Source organism: Monodon monoceros, unplaced genomic scaffold (genome assembly GCF_005190385.1).
Source record: "Monodon monoceros isolate NGI ecotype Baffin Bay Population unplaced genomic scaffold, NGI_Narwhal_1 Super_Scaffold_18, whole genome shotgun sequence".
In the NCBI taxonomy this organism is placed as follows: Eukaryota; Metazoa; Chordata; class Mammalia; order Artiodactyla; family Monodontidae; genus Monodon; species Monodon monoceros.
Genome location: NW_021703774.1, coordinates 138,294,756 through 138,312,864, shown reverse-complemented (window position 1 = coordinate 138,312,864; position 18,109 = coordinate 138,294,756). Strand labels below are relative to the sequence as shown.

The 18,109-nt window shown below is 41.2% G+C and overlaps 1 protein-coding gene across 3 annotated transcripts in view; it reads left to right on the top strand.

The window, feature by feature from the left end:
• Nucleotides 1–15,150: 15,150 nt before the first annotated feature.
• Nucleotides 15,151–18,109, top strand: part of OSBPL9 (oxysterol binding protein like 9) — a 171,008-nt gene continuing 168,049 nt past the window's right edge. For 2 of the 3 annotated variants that reach the window (XM_029229112.1, XM_029229111.1), the window contains exon 1: nt 15,167–15,277. In XM_029229112.1, coding sequence (XP_029084945.1) covers nt 15,167–15,277 — 111 coding nt within the window. Of the gene's footprint in view, nt 15,278–18,109 lie in introns of all 3 variants that reach the window. The other variant, XM_029229110.1, reaches the window with a different exon arrangement.

The window sequence follows — 18,109 nt, the reverse complement described above, 5'->3', positions numbered from 1 at the left end:
AGGAATAACAACATTGTATACCTATACAAAAAATGTCAACTGAGGCCAAGGAGAATGAGGACTAAGAAAAAGATTTTAGACTTGGAGAGAAAAACCATCTTAGAGCTCCATTTGGGGGACATGGTAAGACATTTTTAATACCTTGTCTTATTTCATCTTCACAAAACCCCAGTGAAGTGATATTGCCCCTATTTCCCAGAAAGGGAACAAAGTTTCTTTGTTTGAGAGGTTAAGTGTTTTGCCCAAGATCACACAGCTGGTTTATAGCAGAGCCTGTTCTATCTCCCAGTCTCTAAAAGCTCTCTGTCTTTTCTTTTTTCTTTTCTTTTCCTTTCTTTTCTTTCCTTTCCTTTCCTTTTCCTTTTTAATGACAGCTGGATTATTCTGTGCCAATATTTTAGGGGGTACTAATAATTTGTATGTTACTTTCACAGGTAACAAAAACATTTTAGCAGGGGTCTTCTGGCTAAACATTGTGGTGTAGTAGAATGTTTAGTTGTAGTAGTATGTTTCTTGGTTTGGGTTGGAATCCAAGTAACTTATTTAGGATGTGATGGCAGGAAACCTGGGTGGGAGTAGGGTAGTGAGACAGGGGAGTGAAGAAAGCCAAAAATATATACATTATCAAGCTAGTTACCATGGTAGCCCACTGGAGCTCAATTATGCTGGGGGACTCTGGGACACAGTATAAGACACATTTAGGGTGTCTCAATGGAGGGGTGAGGAAGCTGAGGTATTATCCACCAACTTGCCATCCATAATTGAGTTAAAAACTGCTTCTTGTGACATTAAATCTCTGAAATGCCTAGCTTGCTCTGCCCATAGGCCAAGTGTGTTCTCTGGACAGAAAAAAAAAAAAAAGTAAAACCTTCAGGCAGAGCTGCAAGTATTCCCTGTAAGTGGCTTTCAGTGTGTAGACGTGAATGCCAAGAAAAAATGGACAAGAAACCATTAGCATCTACTACAAAATGTAATGGGATACAAATCTTGCCTCTACCACTTCATTCTACATTCGAAAGAAATTCATTAAGTAGTTATTGTAAGTCCATCATACACTAGGTCAGGGATCAGCAACCTATGGTTCAAAGGCAAATCTGTCCTGCTACTTATTTTTGTAAATAAAGTATTATTGTAACACAGCCATGCCCATTCATTTATGCTTTTGCCCTACAATGGCAGAGTTAAGTAGTTGTGATAGAGAATGTCTGGTCTGCAAAGCCTAAAATATTTACTACCTGGCACTTTACAGAAAATGTTTGCCAACTCCTGGGCTAGGTACTTTGGATACTGAGATGAACAAAATAAAAAACTCCTGCCCTTAGAGAGTTTCTAATCTAATGAAAAAGGCAGATGCGTAAACCAATAAATGCAAGAAAGTGTTACAAGTGGTATAGTAGCCATTCAAATGAGGGAATGATAATCTAACTAGTTGTGGGAGAAATCAAGAACATCTTCATAGGTGGAGGGGGCGGGGTAGTCTTAAAAAAAAAAGGAAATCTTTGTAAAAGACATGACAGACACTTTAGCAGAAACCCTAAAATGAGTGGGTAGTTTTTAGACAAACACAGAGGAGGAAGGACATTTAACACAGAGGGGGCAGAAATAGCAAAGATGTCACACAGATCAACAATGAGATGAATTTAGGAAACTAGTGTCATATTTGGACATGGGGAGAGGAGTGACTCTAAGAGTAAGACTGAAAAGTAAGGAATTAAATTTTATCTTTTCTTTAGAAATATGAATGGCTCCCACAGTTAGTGTGAAGGCCAGGCTGAAGGGAGCAATAGCGGAGTTGATAACTCCAAGCTATGATAGTGATCCAAGCATGAAATGGTGCAGGCTTGAACCAAGGTGGTAGCAGTGGACATGGAAAGGAAAGGCCATCTGTTTCCTGTGCAGACTGATACACTCTACCCTGTCAATAGACTGGCTTATGTGTCTCCCCTGTGCTCCCATAGCACCCTTCCTCACCACTGGTTTAGCATGAATTGTCCTCTGCAGCAACACATTGTGTTCCTTGAGGACAGGAACCATGCATGACTGATCTCTGTCCTCGGCATTCGGTCCAGGGCTTGACTCAGAACTGGTGCTAGGGAAGGCTACTTCCTGAAAAAAGTGAATGAATACACTGCAAATTTTTGGCTGCAGTGACTTGTCTCCAAGTTTGCAGTTGACATGTCGTGTCAGCTCATGTGGAGACCTAGACAGATAGAGAATGAGGAATTCTGCAGGGCTCCTGATTGGGGTAGAAGGCTGTTCTGGCAGGACCTGATAGGATATCACTGCTTGAACTGTGATGCTGGTTTATTCCAGCTCCTCAAGAAGGCAGGCATATTATGATTATAGATGACAAATACCTGGAAAATTCAGAGCTGGCATAAAAAATACCTGGTATTTTTTATTGTAATCTTTTTTTACTCCTTCACAAAATGGCATTTTTTCTCATTATAAATACAATGTTACTTGTAGAAAATTTGGAAAAGACAAAAGAATTATAAAGAAAAAAATAGTCAACCACAATCCCACAAACTGACTACAGATGTTTTTCTGTATATCCTTTTTTTTTTTTAAATAAAAAAATTTATTTATTTATTTTTGGCTGCGTTGGGCCTTCGCTGCTGCGTGCGGGCTTTCTCTAGTTGCGGCAAACGGGGTTACTCTTCATTGCAGTGTGCGGGCTTCTCATTGCAGTGGCTTCTCTTGTTGCGGAGCATGAGCTCTAGGCTTACGGACTTCAGTAGTTGTGGCACACGGGCTCAGTAGTTGTGGCTCGCAGGCTCTAGAGTGCAGGCTCAGTAGTTGTGGCGCACGGGTTTAGTTGCTCCGAGGCATGTGGAATCTTCCCGGACCAGGGCTCAAACCCATGTCCCCTGCATTGGCAGGCAGATTCTTAACCACTGTGCCACCAGGGAAGTCCCTGTATATCCTTATAGTCTTCTGGGAAGATATGCACATTTTTAATAAAATTAGAATCATACTATATATATAATCTTAACATCTTTATTGGAGTATAATTGCTTTACAACATTGTGTTAGCTTCTGCTGTATAACAAAGTGAATCAGCTATATGTATACATATCTTCCCATATCCCCTCCCTCTTGTGTCTCCCTCCCACCCTCCCTATCCCACCCCTCTAGGTGGTCACAGAGCACCGAGCTGATCTCCCTGTGCTATGCAGCTTCTTCCCACTAGCTGTCTATTTTACATTTAGTAGTGTATATATGTCCATGCCACTCTCACTTCATCCCAGCTTACCCTTCCCCACCCCCTGCTGTGTCCTCAAATCCATTCTCTACATCTACATCTTTATTCCTGTCCTGCCCCTAGGTCCATCAGAACCATTTTTTTTTAGATTCCATATATATGTGTTAGCATATGTTATTTGTTTTTCTCTTTCTGACTTACTTCACTCTGTATGACAGACTCTAGGTCCATCCACCTCACTACAAATAACTCAATTTTGTTTTTTATGGCTGAGTAATATTCTATTGTATATATGTGCCACATCTTCTTTATCCATTCATCTGTCAATGGACACTTGGGTAGCTTCCATGTCCTGCCTATTGTAAATAGTGCTGCAATGAACATTGTGGTATATGTCTCTTTTTGAATTATGGTTTTCTCAGGGTATGGAGAACAGTATGGAGGTTCCTTAAAAAACTAAAAATAGAACTACTGTATGACCCATATATATATATATATATATATAATTTTTAACCATTTTATACATATGTATGATTTTGTATTATAATTTTTTCATTTATCATTATATCTCAATTTTTAACGACTGTACTTCAGCCCATCATACAGATCTATTATAACTTACTTAATATTTTCCATATTGTTGGGCATATAGGCTGTTTTCAGGGTTTCAGTACTACAAACAAGATCCTTGCACATAAATCTCTGATTATTTCCTTACCAATAAATTCCCAGAAGTTCTTGACATTGTATTGCTGCAGCAACTGAAGAAAATCCATGCTGGTCATGTGAAGGGATATCATAGTTAACTGATATCCACAAATAATTTATAAAACTCAACCTAGCCTCTTTAGTCTTTTGCTTAGGCCCCTGGGAAAGTTTGGGAATCACAGAGGAGTCTCCTTTTATCATTGTTGTCATTGAGCAACTTCCTTCACTAAGGTCCTGGTCCCTGAACTTCCGTGGTGGTGCAGTGGTTAAGAATCCGCCTGCCAATGCAGGGGACAAGGGTTCAATCCCTGGTCCGGGAAGATCCCACATGCTGCGGAGCAACTAACCCCATGCGCCACAACTACTGAACCTGTGCTCTAGAACCCGTGAGCCACAACTACTGAGCCTGCGTGCCAGAACTACTGAAGCCTGCACACCTAGAGCCCATGCTCCGCAACAAGAGAAGCCACCACAATGAGAAGCCCGCGGACCACAATGAAGAGTGGCCCCTGCTCAACGCAACTAGAGAAAGCCCATGTGCAGCAATGAAGACCAAATGCAGTCAAAAAAAAAAAAAAAAAAAAAAGTCCTGGTCCCTGTCCCACAGCTTTCGTCTCAGCTTCAACCCCTGTCATCAAATGGGTAATTTCAACTTCCATGTAAATGAACTTTCCAGCATCATGGCCTCACAATTCCTTGACTTCTATACCTCTCCACACACTTCAACTCTCCACTCCTGTGGCTATATCCTTACCCTTCTATTACCTGGAACAGTTCCACAGCTGAAACCTGAAACTCCTCTGATTATAAGCTTCTTTCCTCTAAACTCTCTTAATCCCACTAAACCTCTCAAACCTCAGAGGAGATCCTCTAGACTCCTTTCTCCTAATGTATCCTCCTTTTCTGCCACAATCAGCCTAAGATCTCATGACCTCTCAACTTGTACTCAACCAATACTCTCAACTCCTTTCTTCCCAGTCCTTTTGCCATACCTACCCTCTAAATCCCCTCAACCTTGGATAATTCCAATTATGTGCCTCCTCTGTTCTTACAGTCAATTTACTAAGAATTGCTGGGAACAAAAAAAGTCCCGCAATCAGATAAATGAGTGCTGCTGATAGTTTGTATCCTTAAACTCAGCTAGGCTCTCATTGCTACTTGCAAGTTCTTTTTCATTTCACGGGGCTCTGCCCTCTCGCCTTTCATACTACATCATCTTCTCAAAGTTCACTATCTAGTCTACTCCCTGTCTCCCCACCTCATTTTCCCCTCTATCTGCCAATAACATTATAAATGGAGTCTACAGGTGAGGAGGTGTCTTCATTTCTTGCATATGACCTTGAAAAAGTCTTCCTTAGCCTTGCCTTCCCCAAACCGTCTCATCCTTTCTCTAGTCTAATTGTTCATTCTCAATCTTTTTTCTTGGCTTCTCTCTCTCTTTTTCTTTTCCCCTTCTTTAAATGTTGCTGTCCTCCAGGGTTCCCTCCTGAACCATACCCTCTGTACACATTCCCTGGGTGATTTCAGTGCTTCCCATGCCTTCTCTGTTTTTTTTTTTCTAATTTTTAATTCATTATTATTTTGGCCACACCAAGAGGTTTGTGGGATCTTAGTTCCCTGACCAGGGACTGAACCTGGGCCCTCGGTAGTGAAAGGGCCAAGTCCTAACCACTGGACCGCCAGGGAATTCCCTTTAGCTACCATCTCTGGATTAAAACTCTCAAATGTATAATTCTAGCTCAGGTTTATTTCCTGAGCTCCAAAGTTGTATATCCACTTGCCTGCTGAACACCTATTTCTACCTTGATGTGCCACATACATCAAATTCAACATGTCCAACATTACATTTATCTGTGTTTCCCCAAACCAACACCTTTTCCAGTGTTCCTAGACTAGAAATCTGGAGTCCACCTTGATTCCTCCCTTTCTCTAATCCCTTAACATTTCTCCTCTCCATCATCTTCCTTTTCATCTCTTCTGTTCCTGCTTTCATCTAGTCTTCGTCCTCTCTCCTCTAGACTTTTACAGACTGTGGGCTTCTTGACTCCAGCATGGCATCCATCCTGGTCCCAGCAGATAGAGTTGTCCTCCTAAAACATGTCCTGACAGTGTTGCATACATGATCACAATATATTGTGTATGAACTCATTAAGGACATTGTGAGATAACTGCTATCTGTATTCGAGGAGTGTGTAATCTGCTATGGGACATAGTAAAGGGTGAGATTAGTTCTGTCTGGCTGTTGGCATAGGGTGGGTGTCCAAAGAAGCCCTCAAAGAGGAATTGACATTCAAATTGAGACTTGCATTATCAGTAAAAATTTCCCCAGGCAGAGAAAAAAGGAAAGATCATTCCAGGAAAGAGGAATACAGTTGACCCTTGAACAGCGAGGGTTTGAACTGTGCAAGTCCACTTATACCTGGATTTTTTTTCAATAGACTACTACAATACTATCCGAAGCATGGTTGGTTGAAGCTACAGATGGGGAAATCTTGGATACAGAGTGCCAACTCTAAAGTTACACAAAGATTTTCCACTCTGCCTAGGGTGGGTGCCCCTGACCCTGCATGGTTCAAGGGTCAACGGCAACAAGAGAAAAGCAAGGAGCTCAGTTCAAATCAGTTTTACAAACATTCAGTGTGGGCTGCTGTGTCCCAGGCAGTGTTCTCAACATTGGGGATATACAGGTGAATAAGTCCCTGACCTCAAGGAGATTATAGTCTTGAGAAGCTACTTTTTCCTCAACATTTATTGAGGAAGGAGGCCCAAGAGATTTAGCCTCTTAATCTCTATTAACTCCTCTAAACCAACTCAAATAAATACAAATTATAAGTAAAAACTGTTTCCAACAAACCAGCTTCCCTTGTCTCCCCTCACCTTTTATCCAGATTGCCTGGTGCTACTAAGTGGCTTCCACTGTTTCATTATTGTCCATGTCAGGCCCTGAGCTAAGTTGAGGATGCACGTATGACCAAGACTTCAAAGAACCCACTATCAAGAGTGGTGTTGGGGGGCATTCAGTCTCTGTGGACCACACAATAATTGACGCTATAAGGCGTCCCAGACTCTCTGTTAGAAATTTGTCCAGAGAATAGGTGGGGCACAAGGGAATGAGGGGTCAATTCCATCTGGGGGGGGGAGGATGTTTGTGAAATGTTTAAAGCCCAGGGTAGCCGTAATGTGCGTCTCCAAGGGGACATTAGAAAGGGAGGGCAAAAGATGAATGCATTCCTCCTTTTCTCTCCTTAGAACACTTACAGAGTCTAGATGTCCTAAAATATTTTCTCTCCCTTCCCCAGCTAGCTTCTGCCTCAAAATCATAGCTGCATTTTCCTAAACGTGATATTTCACTTTCTTGCTCTCTGGCTGGAGGAAAGGGTGGGAAAGAACTGAGATTTGTTTGTTGGCAAAATAGGCTGTCTTATTTTGTTTTTCCTATATTTAAAGTCAATCTTCTGTTTCCTCTACAATCAGCAAAGAATGGCCAAGTTTTTGTAGGTTTCTGTGTTTTCCGTTAAGAAGGCAGCATTTTGTAAATGTTTTATTTGATGTCCAACAAATGCCAATTAAGAAACATGACAACAACAACAATAATAAAAAGCAGTTGGTGGGAAGTTTAGGAAGAGAAGGCAACAAACCAGCAGCAACAGAATGCATTTTGAGACAATTTGTACCGCCAATCTTGGCTGTGGAAATGTTGGAAATCATTTTTTCTAGAAACTTAAAAAAAAATTACATTTCAAAACAGCTGTGTAGAGGAAGGTAACTTCATATTGAGAAACGCCATTTTTGTTCTTCCTTAAAAAAAAAAAACTTGATTACTTAAATAATTATTCAGTTGTGCAAATTTGAAAACTTGATCTTATCTCTCCCTCCCTTTATTCCCTCTTCATCTAATTTGATTGTTTAGTGGGTTTTAAAATCTCATTTCCAAAATGTTTCTCAGTAAATATGCAGTACAGTATCTTTCCCATTCTCCATCCCTCCTGTCATTGTTCCCATTGTTCACGTTTAGACTATTTCTACTACTTGCTTAGCTTTTTAAAAGTTTGTCTTCTTGTTTCCAGTCTTACCCATCTCTGATTTGTTGTCAGTTTTCTGTCTGTTTGTTTTTTTGCGGTACGCGGGCCTCTCACTGTTGTGGCCTCTCCTGTTGCGGAGCACAGGCTCCGGACGCGCAGGCTCATTGGCCATGGCTCACGGGCCCAGCCGCTCCACGGCATGTGGGATCTTCCCGGACCGCGGCACGAACCCGTGTCCCCTGCATCGGCAGGCGGACTCTCAGCCACTGCGCCACCAGGGAAGCCCTGTTGTCAGTTTTGCTACCAAAATGATCCTTTTTTTTTTTTTTGGCCATGTGGCACGCGGGATCTTAGTTACCTGAGCAGGGATCGAACCCTGCAGTGGAAGCGCGGAGTCCTAAGCACTGGACCGCCAGGGAAGTTCCTGATCTTTTAAAAATCACATCTTTAGTTTAACATTTATTGATATTCTAAGTGGCAGGATAAATTACCTGTCCTTGGTAACCGTATGATGTTTAACGGTAAACATCATCTCTACCTTCTGATTCTGAGTCTGATCCTCATTTCCTGCTCTGCTTCAGCTTCCACCTCATTCCAAGAGAGGCCAGTCACTGAGGAATGTGGGAATGAGAGCTGCCGTGTCTCCACCATGTTTAATTTTAGCTGATGATCTAAAGCATGTAGTTTGACACTTGGTGTAGAATGTAGAAAAAGTGCTGTGCAATTGGACATGGTCTTAGGAGTCAAGAACTGCCGTTGCTCCTGGCTCTTCCTGACAACCTATGTTTTGACATTTGAAGTTACGTAGAGCCTGTTGATGCCTCCGTGAGCCTGATAAAAGTTAAAGCTGATTTAGAAGTTGAAGATGCTGCCTGTGTCAAGTCCAAGACCTTTATTTACACATAGACAATGCAAATATAGCTTGCAGCTGGGGTTGAATGGATGTGGGGTAAAAAAAACCCTAGATTCTAATTCTGGTTCTGTTTATTAGCTGTGTGATCTCGGGCAAGCCATTTAATAACTATGTGTCCCAACATCCTCATCTGTAAAATGGGTGTAATAACACAAATCTTAAAGGATTGATGTTGGAATTAAAGGAGAAAATGTAGGTGATGGTTCTTAGCACAGAACTTGGAACTTAGTAAGTCAGTTTTTGGGTTTTTTTGTTTTGTTTTTGGTTTTCTTGGTCACGCTGCGTGGCATGTGGGATCTTAGTTCCCCGACCAGGGATCGAACCTGCATCTCCTGCATTGGAAGCACAGAGTCTTAACCACCGGACCGACAGGGAAGTCCCAGTAAGTTAGTTTTAATAGAATACATAATTCAGATCAAACAACAAATTTTAAATACTTCTGTGTGCCAGGCATTGGGCTAGTTTCTAGGGCCACAGAGATTAATATGATCTGGTTTCTGCTCTTAAGAAGCCAATGGAGGAGTAGTAACTGACACTTTGTAATTCTTTTAACTCAGTCTGAATAATAATATTTCAAGATCCTAACACTTTGTTTATGCCAAAAGACATCAGCAACATGAGGTTTTCTGCTGAATAATGTTTCTGGAATATTAAGTTTCTACGAGAACTGTGTAGTGTCTTTTGGTGAGGCCATGTAGCATAACAAAAAGATAGACATGTGTTTACATTGGACTCAGATACTCACCAATTAATACTAATAGGTACCTGGGCAAGTTGGTTAATCTCTTTGAAACTCATTTTCCTTATTTGTAAAATATGGAAACTAACACATTCATAGGGTTATTGTGATGATTAAATGTGATAAGATATATAACACTCCTGGCACAGTTCAAGGCACAGTCCCTGACACAAGGTAGATAATAAATGGTGGAATTAGTGAGAAAAAAATATATATCCAAAAGGAAAAGAGAGTAGCTTTGTATTACACTCGGTTGCATGGATGTTTCATGCCCTTGGTTAGCTACTGGATAGGAACTTTGTCTCTTCATCTTTAGCTTTCTTGAAGGTGCTAAACATGTGCCTTGTTTTCAACAAACCGTTGAACTGTAAAATCTAAGAAAGAGGCTATCCCAAAGAAAAGGAAGGAAGGGGGAAACTGGAAGGTAGTTTTTATTGGCTGCTATCCCCTTCAGATATATTCTTATTTACTACTTAAATTAGATAGAGGTGATTACCTTCATGCTTACAGAAGAGGAATTTCAGTCCTACAAAGGCTTACCTAAGACCCCACAGCCAAAATAGCAGAGCCAGGGTAACTCATCCTCCTGTTCTCACTTCCTTCCTTACCTAAACTAGGTTTCATAGTACATAATCATAATCACACCCCTGGATATCATTATGAACTTAATTGTCCTCTCCCTTCACTTTGCTCACTTGGATAAATCCAGCTCTCTACATACTCTGAGCTTACTCCTGAACAGCATGACATTGCTGAAGAAAAGCTGATATCCCTGTTGACTGGTCTCACTTTAAATTCATGATCATAAATCTTTTTAAAAAATATTTATTTAGTTATTTATTTATTTAGGCTGTGCCAGGTCTTAGTTGCAGCACACAGGATCTTCATTGCGTCATGAGGACTCCTTAGTTACAGCATCAGACACTTAGTTGCAGCATGCATGTGGGATCTAGTTCCCCAAGCAGGGATTGAACTCAGGCTCCCTGCGTTGGGAACACAAATTCTCACCCACTGGACCACCAGGGAAGTCCCCATGACCATAAATCTTAAATGGGTATGCAACACTGCCCAGCAATCCTACTCCACTTCTATTGTTTTCTCACTCTTTGAAATGACACTTTCAAGCCATCCCCTCTTTTTTCATGCCACATTTTCTTCAGAAAATTCTAAAAACTAACATATATTGAGCGTTCAGTATCTACCAGGTACTGTTCTAAGGTCTTTACATGTGTGAGTTCATTTAATCCTGAAGACAACTTTTTATTATCAACATTTTAAAGATGGAGAAACTGAGGCACGGAGAAGTTAGAAAACTTGCCTAATATCATATAGCTACTAACTAATGGGCCTGAGGATTCAAACCTAGGTACTGTGGCATTAGAGTCCACATTCCTACCACTAAGCTTTGAGCCTCTCCTCAACTAAAAGCAGATAGAAGCTTATTTATTTCTCTACCACCAAACTACCAATCCATGGCATTTGAACCCATACTCACTGCTCTCCCATACTTATTACTATGGATGAAGTATAGCTCCTGGTTTTACTGGTGAATTTCACCAAACATTCAAAGAAAAATTAATGCCAATCCTTCTCAACCCTTCAAAAAAACCAAACAGAAGTGAACACTCCAAGACTCATTTTACAAGGCCAGCACTATCTTGATATCAAAGCCAGACACAGACATTACATGAAAACAAACAAACAAAAAAACTTTAGGCCAATATCCCTCTGAATATAGAAGCAAAAATTCTCAACAAGATACTAGCAGATCAAATTCAACCGCACATCAAAACAATCATACACAGCAATTAAGTGAGATTCATTTTGGGGGTGCAAGGATGGTTCAACAAGCAAATTAATAAACATGACACATCACATTAATAAAATGAAAAGGAAAAATTATATGATCATCACAATAAATGTAGAAAAAGCATTTGGCAAAGTTCAACATCCATTCATGATTAAGACTCTCAACAAATTCGGTATGGAAGGAATATACTGCAATGTCATAAAGGCCATGTATGACAAACCCACAGCTAACATCATACTAAATGGTGAAAGCTTGAAAGCTTTTACTCAAAGATCAGGAATAAGACAAGGGTGTGCACTCTCACCACTCCTATTCAACATAGTACTGGAAGTCCTAGCCAGAGAAATCGGACAAGAAAAAGAAATAAAAGACATACAAATCAGAAAGGAAGAAGTAAAATTTTCTCCATTTGCAGATGACATGATTTTATATACAGAAAATCCTAAAGACTCCACAAAATAAAGTTAGATCTAATTGCCAAATTCAGTAAAGTTACAGGATACAATCAATATACAAAAATCAGTAGTGTTTCCATACACTAACAATAAATTATCTGAAAAAAAATGTAAAAATGACAATCCCATTTACAATAGCGTTATCAAACCAAGTTTTTTTGCCTGACCTGCAGGAAGCCAAACTGAGACATGGAGCTTTGCAGTACAGAAAGGGTTTATTCAGGAGAAAGCCAAACGAGGAGTCAGGAGAACAAATTTCAGATCTGTCTCCCCAGGGGTGACAGGCCTGTGATATTTATGGGATAAAAAGCAGGGTGGTTTTCAGTGTGGGGAAATGTGATTGGAGGTAGGGAAAAGGTGAGGTATTCAGTGTTCTGAGCAGGTCCAGTTTTAGGGTCAGTGGTGCCCACTAGTCCTAGCCAGTCTGAACTGAGCAGGAGCCGACTCCAAATTTCTGGAAAACAACTTAAGCTCCTGTTATTGTAGTGACCCATATGTCAGAAGGTTATCTGTAGGCATGGTTAAGAAGTACAGTGATATATTACCTAGGCTATGTGAAGCTTGGAGGGTATGCAGTTAGAGAAAGGAAAAAAAAAATCAAACAAACTGACAGCAGACTTAATCAGTAAAGGCAGGTTACAAACAGTGGGGTTACTAACAAGTTGTTTCCTTATCTGCTGTTCTGTAAGACACAATCAAGGATTTCTGTTTAGGCTCCAGCTTCTGTTAACCCTATGGGACACAGTTTCAACAGAAACAAAAAACAATAAAATATTTAGGAATAAATCTAACCAAGGAGGTGAAAGATCGGTACACTGCAAACTAAAAAATATTAATGAAAGAAATTGAAGAAGGCACAGATAAATGGAAAGCTATTTCATGTTCATGAACTGGAAGAATTAATATTGTTAAAATGTTCATACTACCCAAAGCCACTTATAGATTCAATGCAATCTCTCTCAAGATTCCAGTGGCATTTTTTACAGAAATAGAAAAAAAAAATCCTGAAATTCATTTGGAACCACAAAAGAGTCTGCTTAGCTAAAGCAATCCTGAGAAAGAATAACATAGCTGGAGGCATCCCACTTTCTGATTTCAAACTATATTACAAAGATATAGTAATCAAAACAGTATGACACTGCCATTAAAAACATATATAGATCAGTGGAACAGAATCAAGAGCCCAGAAATAAACCCATGCATATACAGTCAACTAATATTTGACATGGGAGCCAAGAATGCTCATTCAGTGGGGGAAAGGTAGTCTTTGCAATAAATGGTGCTGGGAAAATTCATATGAAGAAGAATAAAACTAGACCCTTATTTTAAACCACTCACAACAATTAACTCAAAATGGATTAAAGACTTAATTGTAAGACCTAAAACCATAAGACTTCTAGAAGAAAACAGGGGAAAGTTTCTTGAAATAGGTCTGGTCAATGATTTCTTTGGACATGACACTTAAAGCACACAGCAGCAAAAGCAAAAATAAACAAGTGGGACTACATCAAACTAAAAGTTGGTCAAAAGATTAAAACTTCTGGTTATGAGATATATAAGTTCTGGGAATGTAGTGTAAAGCATGGTGACTATAGTTAACTATACTGTATTGTATATTTGAGAGTTGCTAAGAGAGTAGATCTTAAAAGTTCTCATCACATGAAAAAAAATTATGGGGTGAGGTGATGGATGTTAACTAAATGTAGTATGGTAATCATTTCACAATATACATATATATCAAGTCATGTACATCTTAAACTTACACAATGTTATATGTCAATTATATCTCAATAAAACTGAGAAAAAAGATATCAAGCAGATCAAGCATAATAAATTTGATCTTACTTTAGCTCTTCACCCAATTTGATTAGCTAGCAAGTAGGTTCTCTGTTTAGCTCCCTCAGTGATATTCTTTCTCCTAGAGCTTCTGTTATCAGCAAAGAGGAGGGATTCACAGCACAGTACCTGAATATACAAAATACTTTTAAGTGCAAAAAATTAAAAAATTAAAGACAAAGAAAACCTCTCCCTTGATCTCACAGCCACTTTTAGCTAATGCCCTGCTTCTTAGTTCCCTTTTTCTTACCCTTCACATCTTAATTTAAATGCCATTTCCTGAGGCACCACTCACAGCCACCTAATATAAAGTAGCTACCCATTGGCTCCCTATTACCCCAGCTTAAATTCTCTGCAAGGCATTCATCACTATTAGATATTTTTCTTGTTTACTTGTTTAGTGTCTGCTTTCCATCACTGAATTTAAGCGCTTAGCAAGGAACCTTTCTGTCTCCTTCAGCGTTGCATTCCCAGGACCTCAGACATTGTCTCAATACGTAGGACAATACTTCCATTGTCCTTATAGGCTCTACGTGATTTCCCCTTACTTTCTGACCTTATCTCCAACTACTTTCTCCTTGCTCGCTGCTCCACTCACAATGAACAATCTGCTGTTCCTTTGCCAGCCTCCCTCCTTCCCTTTCTTTAGGTCTTTGCTCAAAAGTTACTTTCTCATTCAGGCCTTCTCTGTTTGGGAACTTAAAATTGTAGCCCCTACTCTCTGCTTCTTTCCTTGCTTAATTTTTCTCCAAATTACCAAGTTGTAACATACTGTATAATTTACTATTTATTTCCTGTTCGCATCATGAAGTCTCTGCTGAATCCCTAAAGCCTAAGAGTATCTAGTACAAAACAAAAAGTATTTGTTTTATTTTATTTTATTTATTTATTTTGCGGTACGCGGGCCTCTCACTGTTGTGGCCTCTCCCGTTGCGGAGCACAGGCTCCGGACGCGCAGGCTCAGTGGCCATGGCTCACGGGCCCAGCCGCTCCGTGGCATGTGGGATCTTCCCGGACCGGGGCACAAACCCGTGTCCCCTGCATCGGCAGGCGGACTGTCAACCACTGCGCCACCAGGGAAGCCCCCCAAAAGTATTTATTAAATGAATGGGTTTGTGAAATGATTGCTTAAATGAATATCAGATGTGAAATCTTTTGGATGTGTAAGGTATCATCATGGGCAGTAAAATTATTTATGTTAATAAATAATCTTAACAGCAGTATTCATGCTTGAGTTCTTCACATCTCAGGTATGGAGTCCTGCACACAACAGGCTCCCAAAAAAATCTTTTTTTTTTTTTAAATCGTTTTTTGTGTTTGATAGCTGGGGCCAGGGGTCAGCTAGTCCACCAGGGCGAGAAGGAGCCGCTGGCCCCGCCCTGGCCCCGCCCCTGCCCGCGACGGCCACGCCCACCGCATGCCGAATGCCTTATAGGCGATTGACGTCAGGCAATTTGTTGTCATTGGCGGCTCCCAAGATGGCGTCCATCATGGAAGGGCCGCTGAGTAAATGGACTAACGTAATGAAGGGCTGGCAGTACCGTTGGTTCGTGCTGGACTACAATGCAGGGCTGCTCTCCTATTACACAGTAAGTCCTCGGAGGCAAAGCCCCGAGCGCCTCGGGGGTCGCGATCCCTGGGTGGAGGTGGGGACCGGGCGTTTTGGTAGCTGGGAAGAGGTCGCTAGGCTTGGGGGTGCAGCCGTACGGGAGGGCTTCCTCGTGGGGGAGGGTTTTACGTCCCCGATAGCCAATGAGGGTGAAAGAGATGCTGGCTCAGCCAATAAGCGGGCACCGGCTTTATGATTTATGGGCTGGAGGCGAGCCGTGTTTCTTAGGGTCGGGTGTTTGTTGGGGGGGGTGGAGTGGGGTGCTGTTGTAGGTGGGTGGGCGGTTGTAGTCGTGGTTTGAGGGGTTCGGTCGCGCGGTCCGTGCGGTTTCCCCTTGTTAATCATGGATTTGGTACTGTCCCCCCAGGCCCTGTAAACGGCCGCGCCCCTTACCTTCCCTCCAGGGATTGAGGAGCGCTGCTTTCTTAGAGCAGTGGTCTGACGAGCTTGGCCGGGTCCTGAAGTGACTTGCCTTCGCAGGTCTGCCCAAGTTGAGCGTCTCTTCACAGGACTCCCGCCTCCATTCCGCGGGAGGCGAGCGTGACCGACGCCTTAACTTTTGAGAGCGGAGGATTTCCTACACAGGAGTCTCTTGTTAGCGAAGAGAGACTGGATAGTGCGATGTCTCCTGAAAGTTATATTCCGGGAAGGGCCGAGTTAAGGGCTTCAGTGTCGTTAAACACGAATTAGTGGCCGTGGGAAGGTCCATGAATTGCTATGAATCTTATGTTCTGACTATCCCTCCACCCCCGACGCATTAGAAATGGAAGGTGGGTGGAATTAGAGAAATTACTTCCAAAAGTACTGTCTCTGAATGGTTAATGGTCTAGTTAATAATAGCCAATGAGAGGGAAGAAGCCTCTTAAAAGAACGAAATAGAATATCCTGAAGGCTTTGGAAAATAATAGAAGACAGAAGGAAAAAAAATTCTGATTATGGAAGGAGGGTTAATGTCAATGAGAGAAATGGGGACGCTAGTATTTTTTCGTTAATTTAAACAATATTTATTGAGCGCCTACTACATGTTAATTGTTATTGCTTTAGGCTAGGGGTGTGTGGGTGTGTGTGCACACGCGTGTGCACGTGAGCAAGAATCAACAGAGGTCAATATATTCATCATTCCTTTTCTGTGGAGCTTATCTTCTACTCTAGTGGTTCCCTTAATTCATTTTACTCACGATAATTCTGCAGGGTAGGTATTCATTATCCCCATTTTACAGTTTTGGAATCTGAGGCTCCTGGCTTTTAAGCAGTTTGCTCAAGATCACAGAGCTAGCAGTAAGCAGTGTTATCAGGGTTCTAAATAACTGGCTTTTTTACTTTTTCCGTTACACTTCACTTTCACTACAGGAAGGAGAAAAATGCAATCTTTGAGTTACTAAAGACAAGCCTGCAGGAGTAACAAGTATAACTTTCAACATCAACTTCCTTTCTTTACATAATTTTAAAGGGAAAAAAAAGACCAAACCTGAATGAGGTTTAAATACATTGTTCAAGATTATCTTTAGGTAGCCATGAAAGAGAGGCAAATGAACATTGTATCCTGAAAACTCTGGAATTATGAAATCCCATAGTTCAGATAAATGAAGAGTAATATTGGGTTTCAGTAGAAGTGATAATCAGAAAATCCTTTTGAACATTTCCAGCCTATTCAAGGTAGAGTAATTTCAGTGAGTGGCACTGTGGAATGAAGTTACTCTACAAATCCCAACTTTGTGTGGGTCTGAATCTAGGGTCACACTGGAGAGGCCCCAAGCTGGGGTTCTTGGGAACTCCTAGCGCAGACAGAATCTTCTTTTTTTCCTGTTTTTCTTCCTTTGTCATATCCTTTTTCTGCCTCCTTGCCCTTTTACTTTCTGAATATCTTGACAAATCTCTCTTTGTCTTACTGGCTAAATACGGTTTTTTAAATTATACTTCTTCCCTGCCACCTTCCCCCACCCCATTACTTATCCTCCCTTCTGAGATTAGACTATAAAAACATCATCCCTGCCAGCAGAAGGAGGTATCATATTTCTCACTAATGGATATTTAGAAGCTTTTTTTCTTGTTCTTTGGTGTTAAAGTATTTGACAGCAGCTAAACCACAGAGAAATACTGTAAAATAAAATGATCTTGTGAAAATAAAATGATAATCCCAAATTAGAGGAGGTCCAGTAAAGATGGGAAAAGGGGCTTCCCTGGTGGCGCAGTGGTTGAGAGTCTGCCTGCCGATGCAGGGGACACGGGTTCGTGCCCTGGTCCGGGAGGATCCCACATGCCGCGGAGCGTCTGGGCCCGTGAGCCATGGCCGCTCGGCCTGCGCGTCCGGGGCCTGCGCGTCCGGAGCCTGCGCTCCGCAGTGGGAGAGGCCACAACAGTGAGAGGCCCGCGTACGGCAAAAAAAAAAAAGAGATGGGAAAAGGACAAGTATTCACCTAAAGAGAAAGTAGGAAACATTGAATGTTGGCAATGAATTCTGTACACTTGGACATTGTTTCAGTACATTAGGATTTGGAAGGATGAAGGTACATCTTAATGATTTGCATGTGGCTGTTAACTTGGATCTGCATCTTCTAAGAGGAGTATCTGAATTAGTTGCACAACATTTTAACCAGAGCAGTAAATAGCAAGTTACTCTATTCCTTGTTTCCCAAATCACTCGGGCTCTGGTCTGGCTCTGTGGTTGCAGGCCTATTCTAGGGTGGCCATGAAAACCCTGGACTAAACTAAATTGGCCTTGTTTTAGAGTCAGCCTGTACCAAGAATTGATATTGGGATAATCTCAGGGTTGGAAAGGATCACAGGAATTGCTGTGAACTAAATAGATTCA